The sequence below is a fragment of the Salvelinus namaycush genome, chromosome 8 (genome assembly GCF_016432855.1).
Source record: "Salvelinus namaycush isolate Seneca chromosome 8, SaNama_1.0, whole genome shotgun sequence".
In the NCBI taxonomy this organism is placed as follows: Eukaryota; Metazoa; Chordata; class Actinopteri; order Salmoniformes; family Salmonidae; genus Salvelinus; species Salvelinus namaycush.
The window spans coordinates 39787930-39807635 of NC_052314.1; the positions used below are offsets into that span (position 1 = coordinate 39787930).

General features: G+C 40.9%; 2 protein-coding genes across 2 annotated transcripts in view; both read right to left on the reverse strand.

Annotated features, from left to right (window-relative positions):
• Positions 1 to 14177, reverse strand: part of LOC120052664 (AP-1 complex subunit mu-1-like) — a 36705-nt gene extending 22528 nt beyond the window's left edge. Inside the window, exons 1-2 of the mRNA XM_038999709.1 lie at positions 13841 to 14177; positions 185 to 341 (exon numbers count right to left, since the gene is read on the reverse strand). Of these exons, the coding sequence (XP_038855637.1) occupies positions 185 to 341; positions 13841 to 13882 (199 nt within the window). The 5' untranslated portion in view covers positions 13883 to 14177. The remainder of the gene's footprint in view (positions 1 to 184; positions 342 to 13840) is intronic.
• Positions 14178 to 14266: 89 nt separating this feature from the next.
• LOC120052665 (leucine-rich repeat-containing protein 19-like) lies at positions 14267 to 15935 on the reverse strand. Its single transcript, XM_038999711.1, has 2 exons — positions 15310 to 15935; positions 14267 to 15140 (listed from the first exon to the last, which is right to left on the reverse strand). The coding sequence occupies exons 1-2, from the start codon at positions 15557 to 15559 to the stop codon at positions 14725 to 14727; spliced, it is 666 nt and encodes a 221-aa protein (XP_038855639.1). The 5' UTR covers positions 15560 to 15935; the 3' UTR covers positions 14267 to 14724.
• Positions 15936 to 19706: the final 3771 nt, after the last annotated feature.

Below are 19706 nucleotides of genomic sequence, written 5' to 3' on the forward strand. Positions count from 1 at the left end.
TGAATGAGTAGGTGTGTCCACACTTTTGACTTGTACTGTACACAGCGCGACATCATGAATCTGCATGCATGCAGTGAGGGTGTGAACTGTGAATTGTGTGATACGTCTCGTGAGCGAGACAGAAGCTGAGACAGACGGCCTGACTGGCTGAGCAGTAACAGGACTTCCTGTTTGGACAGGATACGGTAGAGGTTGCTGTGTTTGATCCACAGGAAGTGTGAAGAGCCGCTGGTCACCAGGGGCGACGTGTCTGCGTCCTCCTCCATCCTCATCATTATAGGCATGAAATGGTCGATCTCATTCATGTCCATGTTTCCCATGTAGTTACGACTTATCAACACCTACAAGGAAAACACATAACATAAAAATAGAGGGGGAAGGTTTGTAACATGTCCATGTTGCTCTTGTAGTTACGACATATCAACACCTGGCCAATTAGATAACGTGACATAAAGGGCATTGTAACACATTGATGTACATTCATTTTCTATTCAATTCAGTTAATCTTCATTTAGATAGTATATTTCAAATCAGCAGAAATTCTAAATGTTTTCCAAGGAGTCCATAATGGAAGATATGCAACAGTACAAATTGAAAAAGATCCGAAATGGAGCATATGTCCTTCCCCTCGCTCTGACGGCTCAGTGGTAAGTTGTGTAACATCATAAAATTGTCTGTCGAAATGGGCAGCAGCCTCTGCCAGGAAGACCACTGTTAAGAAACAGTAAATAACTAGTCTGTGATCACAACACCCAATAACAGCATTGTGCAATATACACTAGTGGCCCGAGGGAAGCATCACTTTCTCTCTCGCTCACACACACACACACCTATGTCTTACTATACTTGTGAGCAGTGGCAGAGCCCCACCTGTTTTGAGCCCCACATTTTAAGCCAAAAAAATTACAAGTAAAAAAGTGCCTGTTTTGCATGTTATTTTGGCATTAACACGTGACACATTTCAGTTTGTAAACAATGTAAAAAAAATATAAAAAATAATTGCGTCAATAAAGCCGTTTTTTTTCTTTCTTGAGTAAGGCAGCTTCAAAATGCAGGTGTTTCAGCCTAGCTCAGTGCTTTCTGTGGTGGTAGGGCAGCAAGCAGAAAATACGGAGCGAAGGTGTTGGTAATGTTCTCTAGTTGCACCGTGATTGGCTCAGTGTTCTGTCACTCATGGGGACACTACGTCACCGCCAAGTCTACGGGTAAAGCTAAAGAATTCAAGCCCCTTGGGTGCTGCCATAGAGTTACATTAGAAGTGCCCATCTAAGAAGGTTCAAGGTCATTGGCCACAGATAAAATGACATCAAATCACGTTACATCTACAGTAGCTTTGATTGGACTGATCATGTCAACATCATACTTTAAAAATCTTAGCTAGCTGTCATCCTCATGAATCAAGTTGACAATCTACTGGCAAATCCTTTTTAATCCTTGTCATATAAATGAGAAATAATGAAGAGAAATGAAATAAACGTATCGGTGCTAATCGGCCATTGGACATAACCTTTTCTCAATAGGGGGTGCTGTTTGCACTTTGTAAAAATTTCGTTCCCAAATTAAACTGCCTCGTACTCAATTCTTGCTCGTACAATATGCATATTATTATTACTATTGGATAGAAAACACTCTCTAGTTTCTAAAACCGTTTGAATTATATCTGTGAGTAAAACAGAACTCGAGTTGGAGCAATCTTCCTGTCAGCAAGTGAGAAATCTGAAATCAGCCAGGCTGTTCTGAGGTCGGTTTATTAATTTGCATGTCTTCTATTGGTTGAGATGCACTGCATACGCCTTCCCCTGGATGTCAGCAAATAGTGAGAATTGGAATGGAGTTGCTAGGCCGATCTGAGGCCATATAAATGGACTGGCAACGTGGGGTCCTCTCTTTCCTTCATTCGCCATGACGCAAGACAGACCTCAGGATGGCGTTCTAGAAAGCTCCCGTTATAGCCCTTAGATATATCCGGCTCTGATTTTATTCGATATAGGTGTTAAAGACATCATAATGTTGTTATTTTAAACCGAGTTATATCAGTTTATATCAGTATATTGCGATTTTCGGATATTTATTTGTGCTGCAATCTAGTGAGTTGGGCACGTCTGGGCCACATGGCTAATGTTTACTGCTAATTCCAAAGTTGAAGGCGACAATCTACAACCGAGCAACGATTCTTTTGGACAAAGGACAACTTGCCCAAGATTCTGATGGGAGCTCATCAAAAAGTAAGAACTATTTATGATGTTAATTCGTTGTTCTGTTGAAAAATGTAAAACTCATATTCCGCCATTAATTTCGGTGCGGTCTCGCTTTAACGCATGCTGTATGTCGTAGTAACGTTAATTTTAAAAATCTAACACAGCGATTGCATTAAGAACTAATGTATCTTTCATTTGCTGTCCAACCTGTATTTTTTAGTCAAGTTTATGATTAGGTACTGATTAGATTAGGTGCCTCTCCCAAGATTTCTCCCGACATATTGTTGGCAGCTTGGCTACTATTCTCATTGTATAACCACGATTTGTGCCGCTAAATATGCACATTTTCGAACAAACTCTATATGTATTGTGTAATATGATGTTATAGGACTGTCATCTGAAGAAGTTTGAGAAGGTTAGTGAAAAAATTAATATATTTTGCTGGTTTATTCGTTATCGCTATTGTTGGCTTGAATCAATGCTGTTGTGTGGTTGGCTATTGTAGTAAGCTAATATAATGCTATATTGTGTTTTCGCTGTAAAACACTTAAAAAATCTGAAATATTGGCTGGATTCACAAGATCTTTGTCTTTCATTTGCTGTACGCTGTGTATTTTTCATAAATGTTTTATGATGAGTATTTAGGTAATTCACGTTGGTCTCTGTAGTTATTCTAGTTGCTTTGGTGAGAGTTGTGATGGTGGCTGCAATGGTAAACTATGATTTATACCTGAAATATGCACATTTTTCTAACAAAACATATGCTATACAATAAACATGTTATCAGACTGTCATCTGATGAAGTTGTTTCTTGGTTAGTGGCTATTTATATCTTTATTTGGTCGAAATTGTGATAGCTACCTATGCAGGAAAAAAATGGTGGAAAAAAAAAGTTGTGTCTTTTGCTATCATGGTTAGCTAATAGATTTACATATTGTGTCTTCCCTGTAAAACATTTTAAAAATCAGAAATGATGGCTGGATTCACAAGATGTGTATCTTTCATCTGGTGTCTTGGACTTGTGATTTAATGATATTTAGATGCTAGTATTTACTTGTGACGCTATGCTAGGCTATGCTAGTCAGCTTTTTTACTGATGGGGGTGCTCCCGGATCCGGGATTGTGATGAAGTAGAAGTGGACATAAACATTACACAACAAGTTGGAAATCGCAAATTCAACAATGAGTGGTTTGGAAGGAATCAGTGGCTAACTGCAAGCATTGCAAAGCAATCACTAGCCTGCTATTCAGTGGAGTGGCTGTGTGTTGTCCCAAGGGGATTAACCTGTTTGGGCTGCAGGGGCAGTATTGAGTAGCCGGATAAAAGGTGCCCATTTCAAACGGCCTCGTACTCAATTCTTGCTCGTACAATATGCATATTATTATTACTATTGGATAGGAAACACTCTCTAGTTTCTAAAACCGTTTGAATTATATCTGTGAGTAAAACAGAACTCATTTTGCAGCAAACTTCCTGACAGGAAGTGGAAAATCTGAAATCGATGCTCTCTTCTAGGGGCTGCCTATTAAAGTCCTTGATATTTATTAGTTTAGATGCACTTCATACGTCTTCCACTAGATGTTGACAAGCAGTGAGAGAAGAAATTGAGTGTGTAACTTGATCTGGGCTCGAATAATAGCTCTTGGCATGACGTGTCACCAGTTTCCTGTTTTCTGGAGAGCGCGCGAAGGGACCTGGTTTTGCCTTCTGTACAGCTGTCGTTATAGACGACTAATATCTCCGGCTTTGATTTTATTTGATACATGTGACAATATCATCGTAAAGTATGTTTTTTCAATATCGTTTCATTAGATTATTGAAATTTTTTCGGGACGTTAGGCGTGTTGCGTTTTGTGCCTTTGTTCAGGAAGGAGAGCTTAGCGCCACTTTGCTAGCTTTCCGTGCTAATTGACTGGAGAAGAGGACATTCTAAATCCAAACAACGATTGTTCCCGACAAAGGACCCCTTGTACAACATTCTGATGAAAGATCATTAAAAGTAGGACCCATTTTATGATGTTATTTCATATATCTGTCGTACATGTGAACTAGTCGTTTGCGGCCAGGTTTTGGGTACTCTCTCGCCATAACGTAAACTGCATATCGTAATGAAGTTATTTTTAGAATTCTAACACGGCGATTGCATTAAGAACTAGTGTATCTATCATTTCCTATACAACATGTATTTTTTAGTTATGTTTATGAATAGTTATTTGGTCAGAATATGTGTGTCAGAAAAAGTGTCGGAAAAATATCCGGATGTTGGGGGAAAAATATGCTACGTTAGCACAATGTATAACCACTGATTTCAGCTCTAAATATGCACATTTTCGAACAAAACATAAGTGTATGTATAACCTGATGTTATAGGACTGTCATCTGATGAAGCTTATCAAGGTTAGTCAAAAATTATATATCTTGCTGGTTTATTCGCTATCGCTAACGTGCCTATTGCTATCGCTAACGTGCCTTGATGAATGAATGCGGTAGTGTGGTAGGCTATTGTAGTAAGCTAATATAATGCTATATTGTGTTTTCGCTGTAAAATATTGTGAAATATTGGCTGGATTCACAAGATGTTTGTCTTTAATTTGCTGTACACCATCGATTTTTCAGAAATGTTTTATGATGAGTATTTAGGTATTTGACGTTGGTGTCTGTAATTATTCTGGCTGCTTTCGGTGAAATTTCTGATTGTAGCTGCAATGTAAACTATGATTTATACCTGAAATATAGATTTATTGAATAACATGTTATAAGACTGTCATCTGATGAAGTTGTTTGTTGGTTAGTTTGGTTGGTTCTTGGTTAGTTAGGTTGGCTTTGTGCATGCTACCTGTGCTGTGAAAAATGTTAGTGCTTTTTTGTATTTGGTGGTGAGCTAACATAAATATACGTGCTGTTTTCGCTGTAAAACATTTTAAAAATCGGACATGTCGGCTGGATTCACAAGATGTGTACCTTTCATTTGCTGTATTGGACTTGTTAATGTGTGAAAGTTAAATATTTCTAAAAAATATATTTTGAATTTCGCGCCCTGCACTTGAAGTGGCTGTTGTCATATTGTGGCTGGCTTCGGGCTTGCAGCCATATTAAGGGTCTCTTTTTCCAATAAAAAAACTATAAACATTCAACATTGGCCATGCTGTCAATGAAGCATGATTTGTGCCGCGCTCAAAACTGTATACTCAGAACTGCGAAATCTGACTTCAGTGAGTTCAAGACAACTGGGAACTCGGGAAAAATTAGCTCAGACTGGGAAAATAATTTTTGAACGGTCATCCAATTCGGAATTGAAAATCCAGAAGTTGCGCCTCTTTTTAGAGCTATGACCTGAAGATCACTGACGTCATCATGATTCAACCTTGTTTTTTTCAGAGTTCCCAGTTGTCTTGAAAGCACCAAAAATCCAGAGAATGCCAGACATTGATAACAAAATTTGCCCACGAAGGACCGCCGCGCCAACTCCATGTTCAAGTGAGCGCAGCACGACTAGGTGTGTCCAAAAATGTCTTGTATGCTGCTGCATAAATGACGTAATATGCCAGAGAGATATGTATGCTGTAGCTAAGAAAAGTAATACTAAGTATATGTTGTGTAGTAAACTGTTAGAAGCTCATGTGCCTCACCCTAATAATTTGGTCTATTTTCCCCTCTTAATTTCACCTACTGTTCTGACTTGGTGGTGCACATGTAGCCTATAACCTGTTTTAGAGAAATGTAATCAACAAATATTGTAAGAGCTTTCATTGTCTGCTTATATGCCCCCTTTATTTATCCTACGGTTCTGACTTGGTGTACAGGGAAAACACTGTAAGAACGTCCCATGTTCTGAATTCTGTCACTGTACATTTCAAAAGTGCTGAACAAATAGTTATATTGACTACATCCGTCCTAGCTCGCTCATTAATGTCTTAATCGAAATTACGGATCGAAATTACGGATTGCCTCTTGTCGTCCCTTTATGCCATAGTTTGTACATCTCAATTGTCTGTAGAAACCACAATTGTTTAAGCAAGTCAACCATATCATGTTTTTTTAAAGGCAGTAAATGAGGCTTGAATGAAATGTTTCGCTGCCAAACAAGGCTCCGCTGATAGCCAGTTGTAGCAGTGGTATGGTGATGGGACTGCTGTTGGGACAGCTTTATGTAGGCTCTAACAGTTTGTGGGCCCCGTTTGTCACTGTTATAGTGCAATTAATGTATTGTTGAGTGTTGTGTAGTGGCTTTGCTGGCATGCATCCCACAAATATTTTTGTTTTGCCCCACCAAGATTTACATGATAAAATCGCCACTGCTTGTGAGGACTTTTTGGAGACCAACAATTGATTCCCATTCAAAATCCTATTTTCCCTAAACCTAACCCAAAACCTAACCATTACCCTAACCTCCAACCCTAACTCTAACTCTAAACCTAACCATTACCCTAACCTCTAACCTTAAACCTAACTGCTAGCCCTAAACCTAACCCTAAGCCTTAAATAGCCTTTTTACAAGTGAGGCCGGCAAAATGTCTTTGAATTTTAGTTGGTTTCCTATTCTTTTGAGGACTTCTGGTACTCACAAGTATAATAAAATGTGTACACACACACACACACACACACACACACACACACACACACACACACACACACACACACACACACACACACACACACACACACACACACACACACACACACACACACACACACACTCATTTCAACACCAATAACAAGATGAGTCAGCATTGAGAGTCGCTGGACTGGAGCCCTCACACTCTGAAATAAGTGTTGAAAGAGATCAAAGCCTATGCTTGAGGGATCTCACACACTGAAGACATGGCCTACAACCCTCTGTACTAGAGGGGCCTCTGTGCCGGGGAGATCACACAGGGCAGAGACAACAAAAGAGGAGGAAATAACAAATAAGACAAAGGAAATACCAAAATGAAAAAAACTCATCACACAGTGAAAGGATATGGACAGACGGAACCCCAGACAGACGGACAGACATTTCAAAGGTTGTTGCATATAAAAAGCAGTCTGCCCTTGCAGGAAACACAAACGCTACCTGAATGTTAAGAACGTAGAGGAAAATGATAGATTTCGGTGTTCACAATTATTACCATTTTGAGAATAAATATGGCTTTGGAGGACGTGATTGGCTTCTGCTTAAAATGTACATTAAACTGCCATTGAGGTTCAAGGAAATAAAAAGTTTAAATATTGTTCAAACCCATTGTCACCAACCCTTCATCATGGCCATTGCAAGTTCCTCATTCCTGTTTGAATCCCCAGCCACTGTCTGCAGTCATCCTGAGCTAACAAACCTCCCTCCAGCCACCTTTTGTTTTTCATTAAAACACTTTCTCTGTTGAACCATTACTTTTGTATTCTGCTAGCCTAGACTCCAGCCATTATACTGTGTTGGGGGTCTGGCTACCGTGAGACTAATATTCTGATAACTGTAAAAAGGTGAACCTAAGGACACACACACACACACACACACACACACACACACACACACAGCAACTCCAATGGAGTTAGCCAGTGCATCTTTCTACAGTACTGCAGAGACCAGACACAGACAGATCTGTCAGACTGCTGCAGTGATGTGGTAAGTGTTAGAGATTGAATGAGAGACATGTCTGGGAATATGAAAGCAGGCTTATGGTTCAAGTTCAGTGCCACTGTTGGCTGACAAAAGGTCAAACACACTGGCTGACTATGAGGGCCTGGTTTATTCACTCACACACACACACACACACACACACACACACACACACACACACACACACACACACACACACACACACACACACACACACACACACACACACACACACACCATATCCCCTTAAAAATGATGGGATGATTCAGCCAGGGGAAGTTTGTTTGGCAATGGGACACTGGTTATTGTCAATGAGGCATTGTTTACAATCAATATGAACTACTGTCTGTACGACATCTCAGTTAAGGTAAACAGACCAGAGATCCCTCAGGTTCCATCTCAAATGGCACCCTATTCCCTATGTAGTGCACTACCTTTGAACAGGGGTCAAAAGTAGTGCACTGCATAAGGAATAGGGTACCATTGGGAAACAAGCTCAGGGATGTGGTGGTAAACATCCATGAAAAATCTATGACGCTACCAGAGGGTCTAAAATTACTTTCCCCTCCGAGAATGACACAGTTTGACAATCAAACACACATCATGGCTACTATATTTCACCTTGAAAACAAATGTCAGGCTATATTTATGACCATGTCCCATCACATGTCAGGCTATCTATACATTGTGGTGTCTAGTTTCTCATACAGTGCATTCAGACCCCTTCCCCTGTTTCCACATTTTGTTACGTTACAGCCTTATTCTAAAATGGATTACAAACATGTTTTTCCTCATCAATCTACACACAATACCCCATAGTGAAAAAGTGAAAACAGGTTTTTTAGAAATGTTAGCCAATGTTTTACAAATGAAAAACAGAAATACCATATTCACATTACAATTCAGACCCTTTGTTATGAGACTCGAAATTGAGCTTAAATGCATCCTGTTTCCATTGATCATCCTTGAGATGTTCCTACAACTTGATTGGAGTCCACCTGTGGTAAATTAAATTGTTGGACATGATTTGGAAAGGCACACCTGTCTACATAAGGTCCCACAGTTGACAGTGCATGTCAGAGCAAAAACCAAGCTATGAGGTCGAAGGAAGAGTCCGTAGAGCTCAGAGACAGGATTGTGTCGAGGCACAGATCTGGGGAAGGGTACCAAAACATTTCTGCAGCATTGAAGGTCCCCAAAAACAAAGTGACCTCCATCATTCTTAAATGGAAGAAGTTTGGAACCACTAAAACTCTTCCTAGAGCTGGCCGCTCGGCCAAACTGAGCAATCGGGGGAGAAGGGCCTTGGTCTGGGAGGTGACCAAGAACCCGATGGTCACTCTGACAGAGTTCTAGAGTTTCTCTGCGGAGATGGGAGAACCTTCTAGAAGGAGAACCATATCTGCAGCACTCCACCAATCAGGCCTTTATGGTAGAGTTGCCAGATGGAAGCCACTCCTTAGTAAAAAGCACATGACAGCCCGCTTGGAGTTTGCCAAAAGCCATCTAAAGGACTCTCAGACTATGCGAAACAAGATTCTCTGGTCTGATGAAACCAACTCTTTGGCCTGAATGCCAAGCGTCATGTGTGGAGGAAATCTGGCACCATCCCTACGGTGAAGTATGGTGGTGGCAGCATCATGGTGTAGGGATGTTTTTCAGCGGCAGGGACTGGGAGACTAGTCAGGATAGAGGGAAAGATGAAAGCAAAGTACAGAGAGATCCTTGATGAAAACCTACTCCAGAGCACTCAGGATCTCAGACTGGGGCAAAAGTTTACCTTCCAACAGGACAACGACCCGAAGTACACAGCCAAGACAACGCAGAAGTGGCTTCAGGACACGTCTCTGAATGTCCTTGAGTGGCCCAGCCAGAGCCCAGACTTGAACCCGATCGAACATCTCTGGAGAGACCCAAAAATAGCTGTGCAGCGACGCTCCCCATCCAACCTCACAGAGCTTGAGAGGATCTCCCCAAATACACGCGTGCCAAGCTTGTAGCATCATACCCAAGAAGACTCAAGGCTGTAATCGCTGCCAAAGGTGCTTCAACAAAGTACTGAGTAAATGGTCTGAATATGTATGTAAATGTGATATCAGTTTTTAATTTGTAATAAATTACTTATTAATTATTACTGTTTTTGCTTTGTCATTAAGGGTTATTGTGTGTAGCTTGATGAGGCTATTTTTTATCCATTTTATAATAAGACTGTAAAGTAACAAAATTTGGAAAAGGTCAAGGGGTCTGAATACTTTCCGAATTCACTGTATATTACTTAAGACAGCAAACGTATGAGTGCAGTTTAAAAGTAGCCTAGTGTACACACATCCAGAATTGCATGTGCAGGGTACACAAAGTAAAGTAATGAAATAAAGAATAGATACCACACACTGATAAATGTTCCAGTTGTTTAATTTGCTCAATAAAACAGCTTGGGATCATTCATCAGTGTGTTGGTGTAAACGTTGTATTTCAAATATATGATTGCAGTCAGTGTACAAAACCAAGCAGCCGTTTATCAGCATAACAATATATTTCAAAGAAAGACACATTCAGATGATCAATTCAGCATAAAAAAAGCTACATTCATGACATCTCAAACTTCAAGAACAAGCACACAATGTGTTGATACAGTTGATACAGTGTATCCAGACACTCTAGTCTCGATCGATCGATCGATAAATACATAGATAGATATCCTCAGCCTCCAGTACAGCCCGTCTGGGTTGGTTTTAGCAGGGAGAAGGCCTGAGGGCAGAAAAGGATTTAGCACTGATAGGGATCCAGGGATCCATCCCCTTAACACCCTCAGGCTCTCCTTCTCCACAATATTATTACCACAACCACACGAATAAGGGAAGTCAGGTTTGGCTTGATTAGCCTATAGTCTGCTGTCTGAGTGAGCAGGTACCCCAGACTTTGTATGCAAACAACTCTCCATGAATGAGCCAATTAAACTAGGCTATTATTGCACCTTATCTTGTGTTCATAGAGTTGCCTAATAAGACATTAAACGTGACATGCCAGCCCAACGGGGGCAGATGACGCTAGTTTCTACTTACTTGTTTGAGGGACATTTATGTTTTTTCTTTCAGAAATGCTTTCTTGAACATGTGAACTTTTATGTGCCTTAATTACAAACTTGTATGGGATCCGTAAATATTAATTTTTATTTTATTTTATTATGAGCCTAGTTTAGCCAATGAGAAAGCGCGTAGCTGTATGTTAATTTTTTTACATTTTATTTTACCTTTTTTTAACCAGGTAGGCTAGTTGAGAACAAGTTCTCATTTGCAACTGCGACCTGGCCAAGATAAAGCATAGCAATTCGACACATACAACAACACAGAGTTACACATGGAATAAACAAAATATACAGTCAATAATACAGTAGAAAAAAAGAAAACAAAAATGTCTATATACAGTGAGTGCAAATGAGGTAAGATAATGGAGGTAAGGCAGTAAATAGACCATGGTGGCGAAGTAATTACAATATAGCAATTAAACACTGGAATGGTAGATGTGCAGAAGATGAATGTGCAAGTAGAGATACTGGTGTGCAAAGGAGCAAGATAAATAAATAAATACAGCATGGGGATGAGGTAGATAGATGGGCTGTTTACAGATGGGCTATGTACAGGTGCAGTGATCTGTGAGCTGCTCTGACAGCTGGTGCTTAAAGCTAGTGAGGGAGATATGAGTCTCCAGCTTCAGTGATTTTTGCAGTTCGTTCCAGTCATTGGCAGCAGAGAACTGGAAGGAAAGGCGACCAAAGGAGGAATTGGCTTTGGGGGTGACCAGTGAGATATACCTGCTGGAGCGCGTGCTACGAGTGGGGGCTGCTATGGTGAACAGTGAGCTGAAAAAAGGCAGGACTTTATCCTAGCAGAGACTTGTAGATAACCTGTAGCCAGTGGGTTTGGCGACAAGTATGAAGCGAGGGCCAACCAACGAGAGCGTACAGGTCGCAGTGGTGGGTAGTGTATGGGGCTTTGGTGACAAAACGGATGGCACTGTGATAGACTGCATCCAATTTGTTGAGTAGAGTGTTGGAGGCTATTTTATAGATGACATCGCCGAAGTCGAGGATCGGTAGGATGGTCAGTTTTACGAGGGTATGTTTGGCAGCATGAGTGAAGGATGCTTTGTTGCGATATAGATTCTAGATTTAATTTTGGATTGACCCACCACCTGGATTCGGTCATATGTAGCAACATTTGAAATAGTTTTTTTACATTGGATAAAAGTAGAGACTCAGAGCTAGAAAATTGTAAATCATACACTGCAGTTGAGGAACAATGAGAAAGTCATTTTGATAAACTTGTACCCCCACTGTTGAGAAAATGGCCTGTGAATAGTTTGGTCCACCTACTGGATACCTTTTCTTTGTCTACACCCATTCAGCATTGTTCACACCCATCTCTTTAAGGATTCACAGTGGAGTAAACAGCCAAAGATTTCAAGACTAAAAGTGGTGAAAGTGGTAGCAAAAAGTAGTAGTAAAAATAAACTTCTGATTTTGGTGCAGGTCAAGTTGTTCTTCACATTACCGTCTCTGGTAAACACACACTATATCAAGTTTATTCGTCACATGCACAGGATACAGAAGGTGTAAACGGTACAGTGAAATGGTTACTTGCAGAGTGGAGTCTTTTGTTTAGACAAGTAGCTAGCTAAACAATTCGTCATAATCCCAACTCTTAATGCCACGTTCAAATCAACTGGGAACTCATATGGAAAGCTGTGAAAGCCTGTTTGCAGATGAAGAGAGAGGTCCCAATGAATGTCCCAATACTGAGACTAAGGGTATAACCTATATAATGGGTTATACAGTATGTTAGCAAATGTTGTATACATAAATGCAGTTAAAACATGACACACAATGTATATACCTTCTATAACTGGAGCAGGCCAACCCCGCTGGAGGTCTGCTGGGTGTGCAGGGTTCTGTTTCAGCCCAGCAATAACACACCTGATTCAACTTGTCAAACCTACTGTAATGAGTTGATAATCAAGTGTGCTATTGCTTGGCTGGAACAGAAGTCTGCTCACCCCGTAGAGCAAGGGTCAGTGGAGCAAGGTTGGCCACCTCTGGTATAGAATTATTTTTTTGTTCACCTGAAATTATGCTTTAGTAAAAATAACCTACTTGTATTACTCAATTATCTATTGTTGTTTGGACTGTAAAGAACTAGTGTCAATGTTGATTAATCATAAATCACAATCCTGCAATAAATAGGGGAAGGAGTGATAACATGATCAATTATGTGTTTAAACTAACTGCACATCTTTATCAGTACAATCCTATCCTGCCCTGAATGGAAGAGTTTAGTTCTTCTCCAACACCATCCATCCATGATGAGCATGTCCTGCACACTGCTACTCCCTCGATTTTTTAAAACAAGTTTTGCCATATGTGCTGTCCACGCCTATACTGTGAGTCTCCTATCCTCCTCAATTGTTCAAGTCACCAGCCTCCACTGGCGTTGAACCATCATAACTATATTGAAATAATCTACCTAGCATTGATTAAGGTTCAAAATGTTATGGCCCCCCCTAAACTGGGTCTGTGGCACCCCATTTAAAATGTTCTGGACACGCCACTGCCTACACTGTCCTAGATCTGCTGAGAATGTTTATAAGTGATTGAGCAATAATTTGTCAAGAAATTCGTTTTACTTGATGTAGGTGTAGGGCTCAGAGAGTGCTGAAATAGATTGCTATTTCTCTGCCGACAAAATTCAACGGAAAATTGAGCCGATCACGAAGTTAAATAGCTATGTTAAATAGCTATGTTGTGAATGTAATAACATTTACGTATTCAGAAATAAACAACATTTAGTTGTAAGTAATCAAAGATAATAAACAAGTGTGTAATTTTACTATAGCCTGCCCTACCGCTATCTTTCATATTCTTATCTGCGTTTATAGTTTTACGCATGGATTACTGCGCTACACTGGCAGGTGCAGCCTATGCTCAGCGCTGTTGATCTCGATGCCTTAAACTATAAACTTCTCCGCCACGTAAACTGTCAAATCTCAACTCACCTTGCCTTTAAGATCCAGAATGAATATAGCAGACGCCGACATCCTGATAAACTAATACCGGACAATATACTGATGTTTGACGTTCAATATCCCTTACATTTTATTCAGTGAACCTCCTATCTCTCTCGCTCTGTTGTCTAAACCACGCCACGGCTCTTTCCGGGTAGTATTTCGTCGTCAGACCTGTCGAGCAGCTTTCAACCAAAACCAAACCCACCGTGTGGACAGTCATTCTGTGCGCGAGTCTCTACATCAATGAATGGGTCTACATACCACGATATCGATTCTCTTCTGTTCTTCTGAGGTTATGCATAAACTACTAGCAGGAGTGTTTGTCTATTGTACCATATAAAACATTGTTATACCGTATTATAGATCGATGCATACCTGTTTCAAAATAATTTGATGGCTTTTTCTACAGAAGTGTGCTATTGAATTTAAAAACGTTTATTTGATCTACAAATGTAACAAAGTGGAGTGCAAGCACACCCAAAAAATCAAATTATGCCGGAACTCAAAAAAGCAAACTCAAAACAAATTGATTCATTATTTGATCCACTTTGAATAATCATTTCCAAACATATTTGTATTTCAAGTCTGCACAAAGTCAACCCTACTTGGAAATCCAATGAAAGACACACATTCACAGGTACCCTATTGCAAAGCTACATTGAGTTGGCTCTGCTCTGAGAGAGATTGCTATTGTCAGTTTTGTATTCATCTGTGACCTTTTTTTCCCCTCCCAAGATGATGGAGATAGACATGCATATATTTAATATCGGCATTGGCCCTAATCAGTGTCCAAATTGGCTACATTGACCTCTCTCTCTCTCTGTATGTATGTCTGTCTGTCTGTCTTTCTCTCCCCTCCCATTCCACCTCTTCTAGCCAATGGAAAATACCATGTCATCCTCCTCCTCCTCCTCCTGTAGTTCCAGTGCCCTCTTAGCCCTCTCCCTCTCGCTGGCTTGTATGTAGTTATCCTCTATGAAGCCATCATCATCATCCTCCTCATCCTCCATGTCCATCTCTCCCTGGGGGACAGCAGCAGGGTGGGGGCTCCGTGCCTGTCCCCCATGGTTGTGCATGGAGAAGCCTACCTCCAGGCTGTTGGCGTCACACTGGCTGGCTGTGTCCCCCTCGATCAGCCGGGTGTGACGGTAACTGGCCAGGTAGCGGCGGACCAGCTGGCATTTGGCCAGGACAGCGATGAGGAGGGAGAGGGAGATGGCCGTCACCAGTACTGCTACCAGGTACTGCCAGCTTTTGGAGAAACGGCTCTGACCACCATCCTCACTGCCTGTTGGGAGAGGGGAATAGCTTTTACTGCTCAAATCATTATTATTATGTTCACTGCCAAAACAGAAAAGAACACGTGAGTAAGCGTGACAACAGATAATTGATACTAAGTACATAGAAATTAATTGATATAATGAAGCAGAAGTAAGTTAAAAAACTGAGATCCATACCATTAGTTGTAGTCATTGAGTTAGTTGGAGTTGGGCTGGGATGTTCAATGACCTCTGTTAACAGTTTCCTATGGAATGGTCTTCTGATTCCTGTCGACGAATTATCAGAGCCATGGTCAAGCTCTTGGTTCCCATTGAGATCCAGGAAGGATATAGTTTGAGCAGAAACAGACAGGGGGGCTTGCAGTATGTTGTGCCCCAGAAACAGCTTCCCTAACCTGGGTAAACCCTGCAGAGCTCCAGCCTCCATGGAGGTCAGTTGGCAACCACTGAGGTCTAGTATCTGCAGGAAGGGCAGGCTGCAGAAGTGGCCTTTCTCCAGCAGAGGGAGGTAGTTTCCTGAGAGATTTAGGTGAACCAGCTGATCCAACCTCTGTAGTTGTCTGAGGTGTTGAGGGTTAGTAAGGTTCAGGTGGTTATGAGAGAGGTCCAGTGCGGTTGCATTGTTCCATATCTCTGTTGGAATATGGGCCAGTTTCCTCCAACTGCAGTTAAATGATGCCTTGTGGAAGAGATGGACAAGATTGGTCAAGCCAACCCTTCCAATTTTGTGGTTGCCATTTTGCAAGAATCAAGAAGAGTTTGGAAAAGAATAAATCAACTTGAGGATTTTCTCCCTAAAACCATTGTATGGGTGAATTGAAAGGGAATTATTAAAATGGTGATGTTAAAATTAATGAGGAAGGTCATTCCACCAATTCAGTACATTTTGAGAAGTGTAACTTGTTAAAAAAAAAGAAGTTTGATTTCACCTAATTATAACCATTCTGTCATAAAGAGCACATGTTCAATGTCATAAAACCAGTTTTCCCATCTCAAGAGGTGAAATTTAAAAAAAGACTCTAGTAAGTGTCTATTAAGTGCCTTTGTAGGACGTCATCGTCAATAAGAATTTGTTCTTAACTGAATTGCCTAGTTTAATAAAGGTCAAATACATCAAATAAAAAAAAGAGCCAAATAAACAGGGTTCACCGTAACAGGGTTGACGGTTTCTTCTTAAATCAGCCATAAATCCCTTTGTTAGAGGGGGAATGGAAGCTTCTTGTGTGCAACAGGGAATAAAAAAAAAGGTGTACAATTTTTCTTTTTTATATGAGAGAGGTCCAGTGCGGTTGCATTGTTCCATATCTCTGTTGGAATATGGGCCAGTTTCCTCCAACTGCAGTTAAATGATGCCTTGTGGAAGAGATGGACAAGATTGGTCAAGCCAACCTATGGGTACCTGGGTTGACGTGTTATGCTTGATCCGCTCCGTTTTCCACCACAAAACACCAGGAAATGGCCAAAAAGAGTAGAACCAGCTCATTTGCTTTTACTCTATGATTTGACTATTATATGTTCAATGTTTCTTTAGAAATAAATATTTAAAAAGGAATAGTTTCTCCATATTAAAACAAGAGTTCAGTGCACATAACAGGGTTGACCATAAAATGAGGGACAGACGTAAATGAATCACTAATCACATGAAATAAATCATCTTCAGACATGACTTTGTCAAAACAACAAAATAACTAAGGCTGTACACAATGACAGTGAAATGTGGAGAAATGTTAGGATTAAGGGGGTTCAAATCTTCATAGAGGTGACACAGGGTTGACGGAGGGACATGTCAAAATGAAGTATTTTTGCACTTTAGCAAGCCTTTATTCACATAAAATAAATCTGATTTATTGAATTGTCCATGTGGTCTATATTAAAGAAGCACAATCTTGACATATAATTCTAATGTTGATATCCTATAACGAAGTAGACTTGACTCCCAGAGGTAACACTAGTTTACTGTATGATCAACAACAGGAAAAGTGTAGCACAAACAGGAAATTCTCCGTCGTGTCATCCTCGTGTGACTGCTTAGAACTGAACAAAGGGAAGAACATGGGGAGAAGGACAAAGCTGTGTGTGTCTTTCTTACCGTGCCAGTATTGACAGTACACGGGCCAACAATGTGACCGTGAAGTGTGTTCCAACTAACTGTTCCCCAGAAACACAAAACCACACACAGACCGGGACCCCAGGACCCCATGGTTCCCCTACTTCCTGTAGAAATGACAAATGGAGAAACACAATACATATTAATCAGACTGAAAAGTAAGTCATAACTAGAATTGGACTGCATTTGTGTAGCCATTATAACCTGACTTATGACCTAACTGAAATATACCTGACCAGGAAAAACTACTGGCCCTAAATAACACCAGAATTGGGTTGAAAAACATAAACCGTTTTTGACATGTTCAATCAAAGCTGCAACCAGTGACCTCTGTAAGTGAATATGTTAAATGTATATTTGTTTGCATGCGATGTTGATTCATGCTGTCATAAATGACTTATTGCACTCTGAAGATATCTATTGGCATGTTCTCACAAAGACAACAGTCCGTCCATACCAGTTTTTGTGTTCCCACCAGTTTAGTGTTGTACATCTTCTATGAAGATGTGTGTACACACTTTCTATGCACTAAAAAGTTGATTTAAAGCGTTTAGGTATAGAATGAAGAGCTTTTCACACACAATAGCAATAGCTTTTGTTCTGCAGAGTGTTCTTATGTAGTTCTTAGAACCATTTGTGTCTCTCTCTCTATTTTTTCACCCTGCCTTTTCTGTTTTCAGAGTCCTCTTGGCACCATGGTGATTTTTCACAGAGGGGCCAGGCTGGCTGGTCGGTCTGCCATTAGGCCTCTTCCCCTCTCCTTCTCCTGCTATTCAGCTCAGCATTGTTGGCTGTAAACACCCGAGTGGGGCTCTCTTTATCTCTTCCTGTCCTCACACAGCCAAGGCACAAAAACAACACGCCAGGCCTGGGAGCTATGGAAAGCCTCGGAGCCCACAAGGGGCTGTGTGTGTAATAGTAGGGTGTGTGTATGTGTGTGTGCGTACATCTAGCGTGTGTGCATGCTTGTCTGTGTGTCTGCATCTGCATTAGCGTTTGTGACTGCATAAGTGTGCACTGTATGTTTAAGAGTAGGCTTTGAGGGCCTCCCGGGTGGTGCAGTGGTCTAAGGCGCTGCATCGCAGTGCTAGCTGTCCCACCAGAGATTCTGGGTTCGAGCCCAGGCTCTGTCGCAGCCGTCCGCGACCGGGAGGTTCATGGGGCGACGCACAATTGGCCCAGCGTCGTTAAAGAGGGTTTGGCCGGCAGGGATATCCTTGTCTCATCGCGCTCTAGCGACTCCTGTCTTCCTCTCTCTCCTCTCTGGGTACAGAAGTCACACACAAAGCCATCCTGCATCTGATCTCCTGGTGAAACGTAGGGCTACTCTGTGGTGCCGCTGAGCAAGTCATCCTTCAACCTTCCTCCTCATTCATGGTGCCAGATATATATTTGTTTTGCGTGGGAACTAAGCGATGCCATTGTTTGTCAAGAATGAAGGACATGGTTTGATCATACAGTGATTGGAAAAACAGCTGGCAAAGAGAGAGGGAGGTTATTTATGAGGAAGATGTTTTAGGCATGCAATGGGTACAGGGAGCCTGCTACGCAGGCTAGGGTGGTATTCTTAAAAATAGTTATTCTTTACTTTGAATGAGTTTCACATCTACGACTGCAACTATGTTAATTCTACTGTTTGTCCTAAACAAAGAAAGTGTCAATGGGTACAATCGTTTCTAACATTTGCTTAAAGGCGTACACACTCTGCAATGTCATCAATAGAGCCAAGCAACTACTGCAAACAAAAACACCATGAAACTGATATATTTAGCTTTAGAGGATAGTCAGATAGCAGAGTAATATATTTGACGGACTAATACCTCTTACCAGTGTTGTGTTCAAGACCACCTAAAGCGAGACTGATTCAAGATCAAGACCAGAGGGGGACAAGGGGTCTGAGACCGAGTCAAGACCGAGACCAGAAAAATGAAAGTCCAATTCAAGACCATGATTGTAATTTTGTCAAATCACCACCATAATAAGAGTTCAAAATGTCCAGTTTTTCTGTGCTCATATTTCAGATCAACATATGGATTTTTTTGACATTCAGAATAGTGAAAAAATGCATGCTGAGGGAAAATAGAGCCACTCTACAAATGATTGCTAACCCAAACACAGTGGGGAACAATGGGCCTTCTACGCCTTCAGAGAAGGGCTAAGGATTTATAAAAGAATGATTATAATAATATAACTATAATGATAACTATATTACTATTTTCAATGATGTTCTAATTTAATCGCTTCAGTTTTTGTTGGAAAGGAAAGGGTTAACGCTGAAGAGAAAAAAAAGATCCAATCAGGATTTTTCTTTGCTGGTCTCTGGGGTGATAAATCTTGCTAGCTAAGTCAGCCATTTGCTAGGCCATCAGAAGCTAGATAAAGGCATCTGCTATTCAACTGTATTAGGGCAACCTTTTGTAGTGCCATTGGAAACAACCAATCACATTTTGACTTAATGAGTGGGACC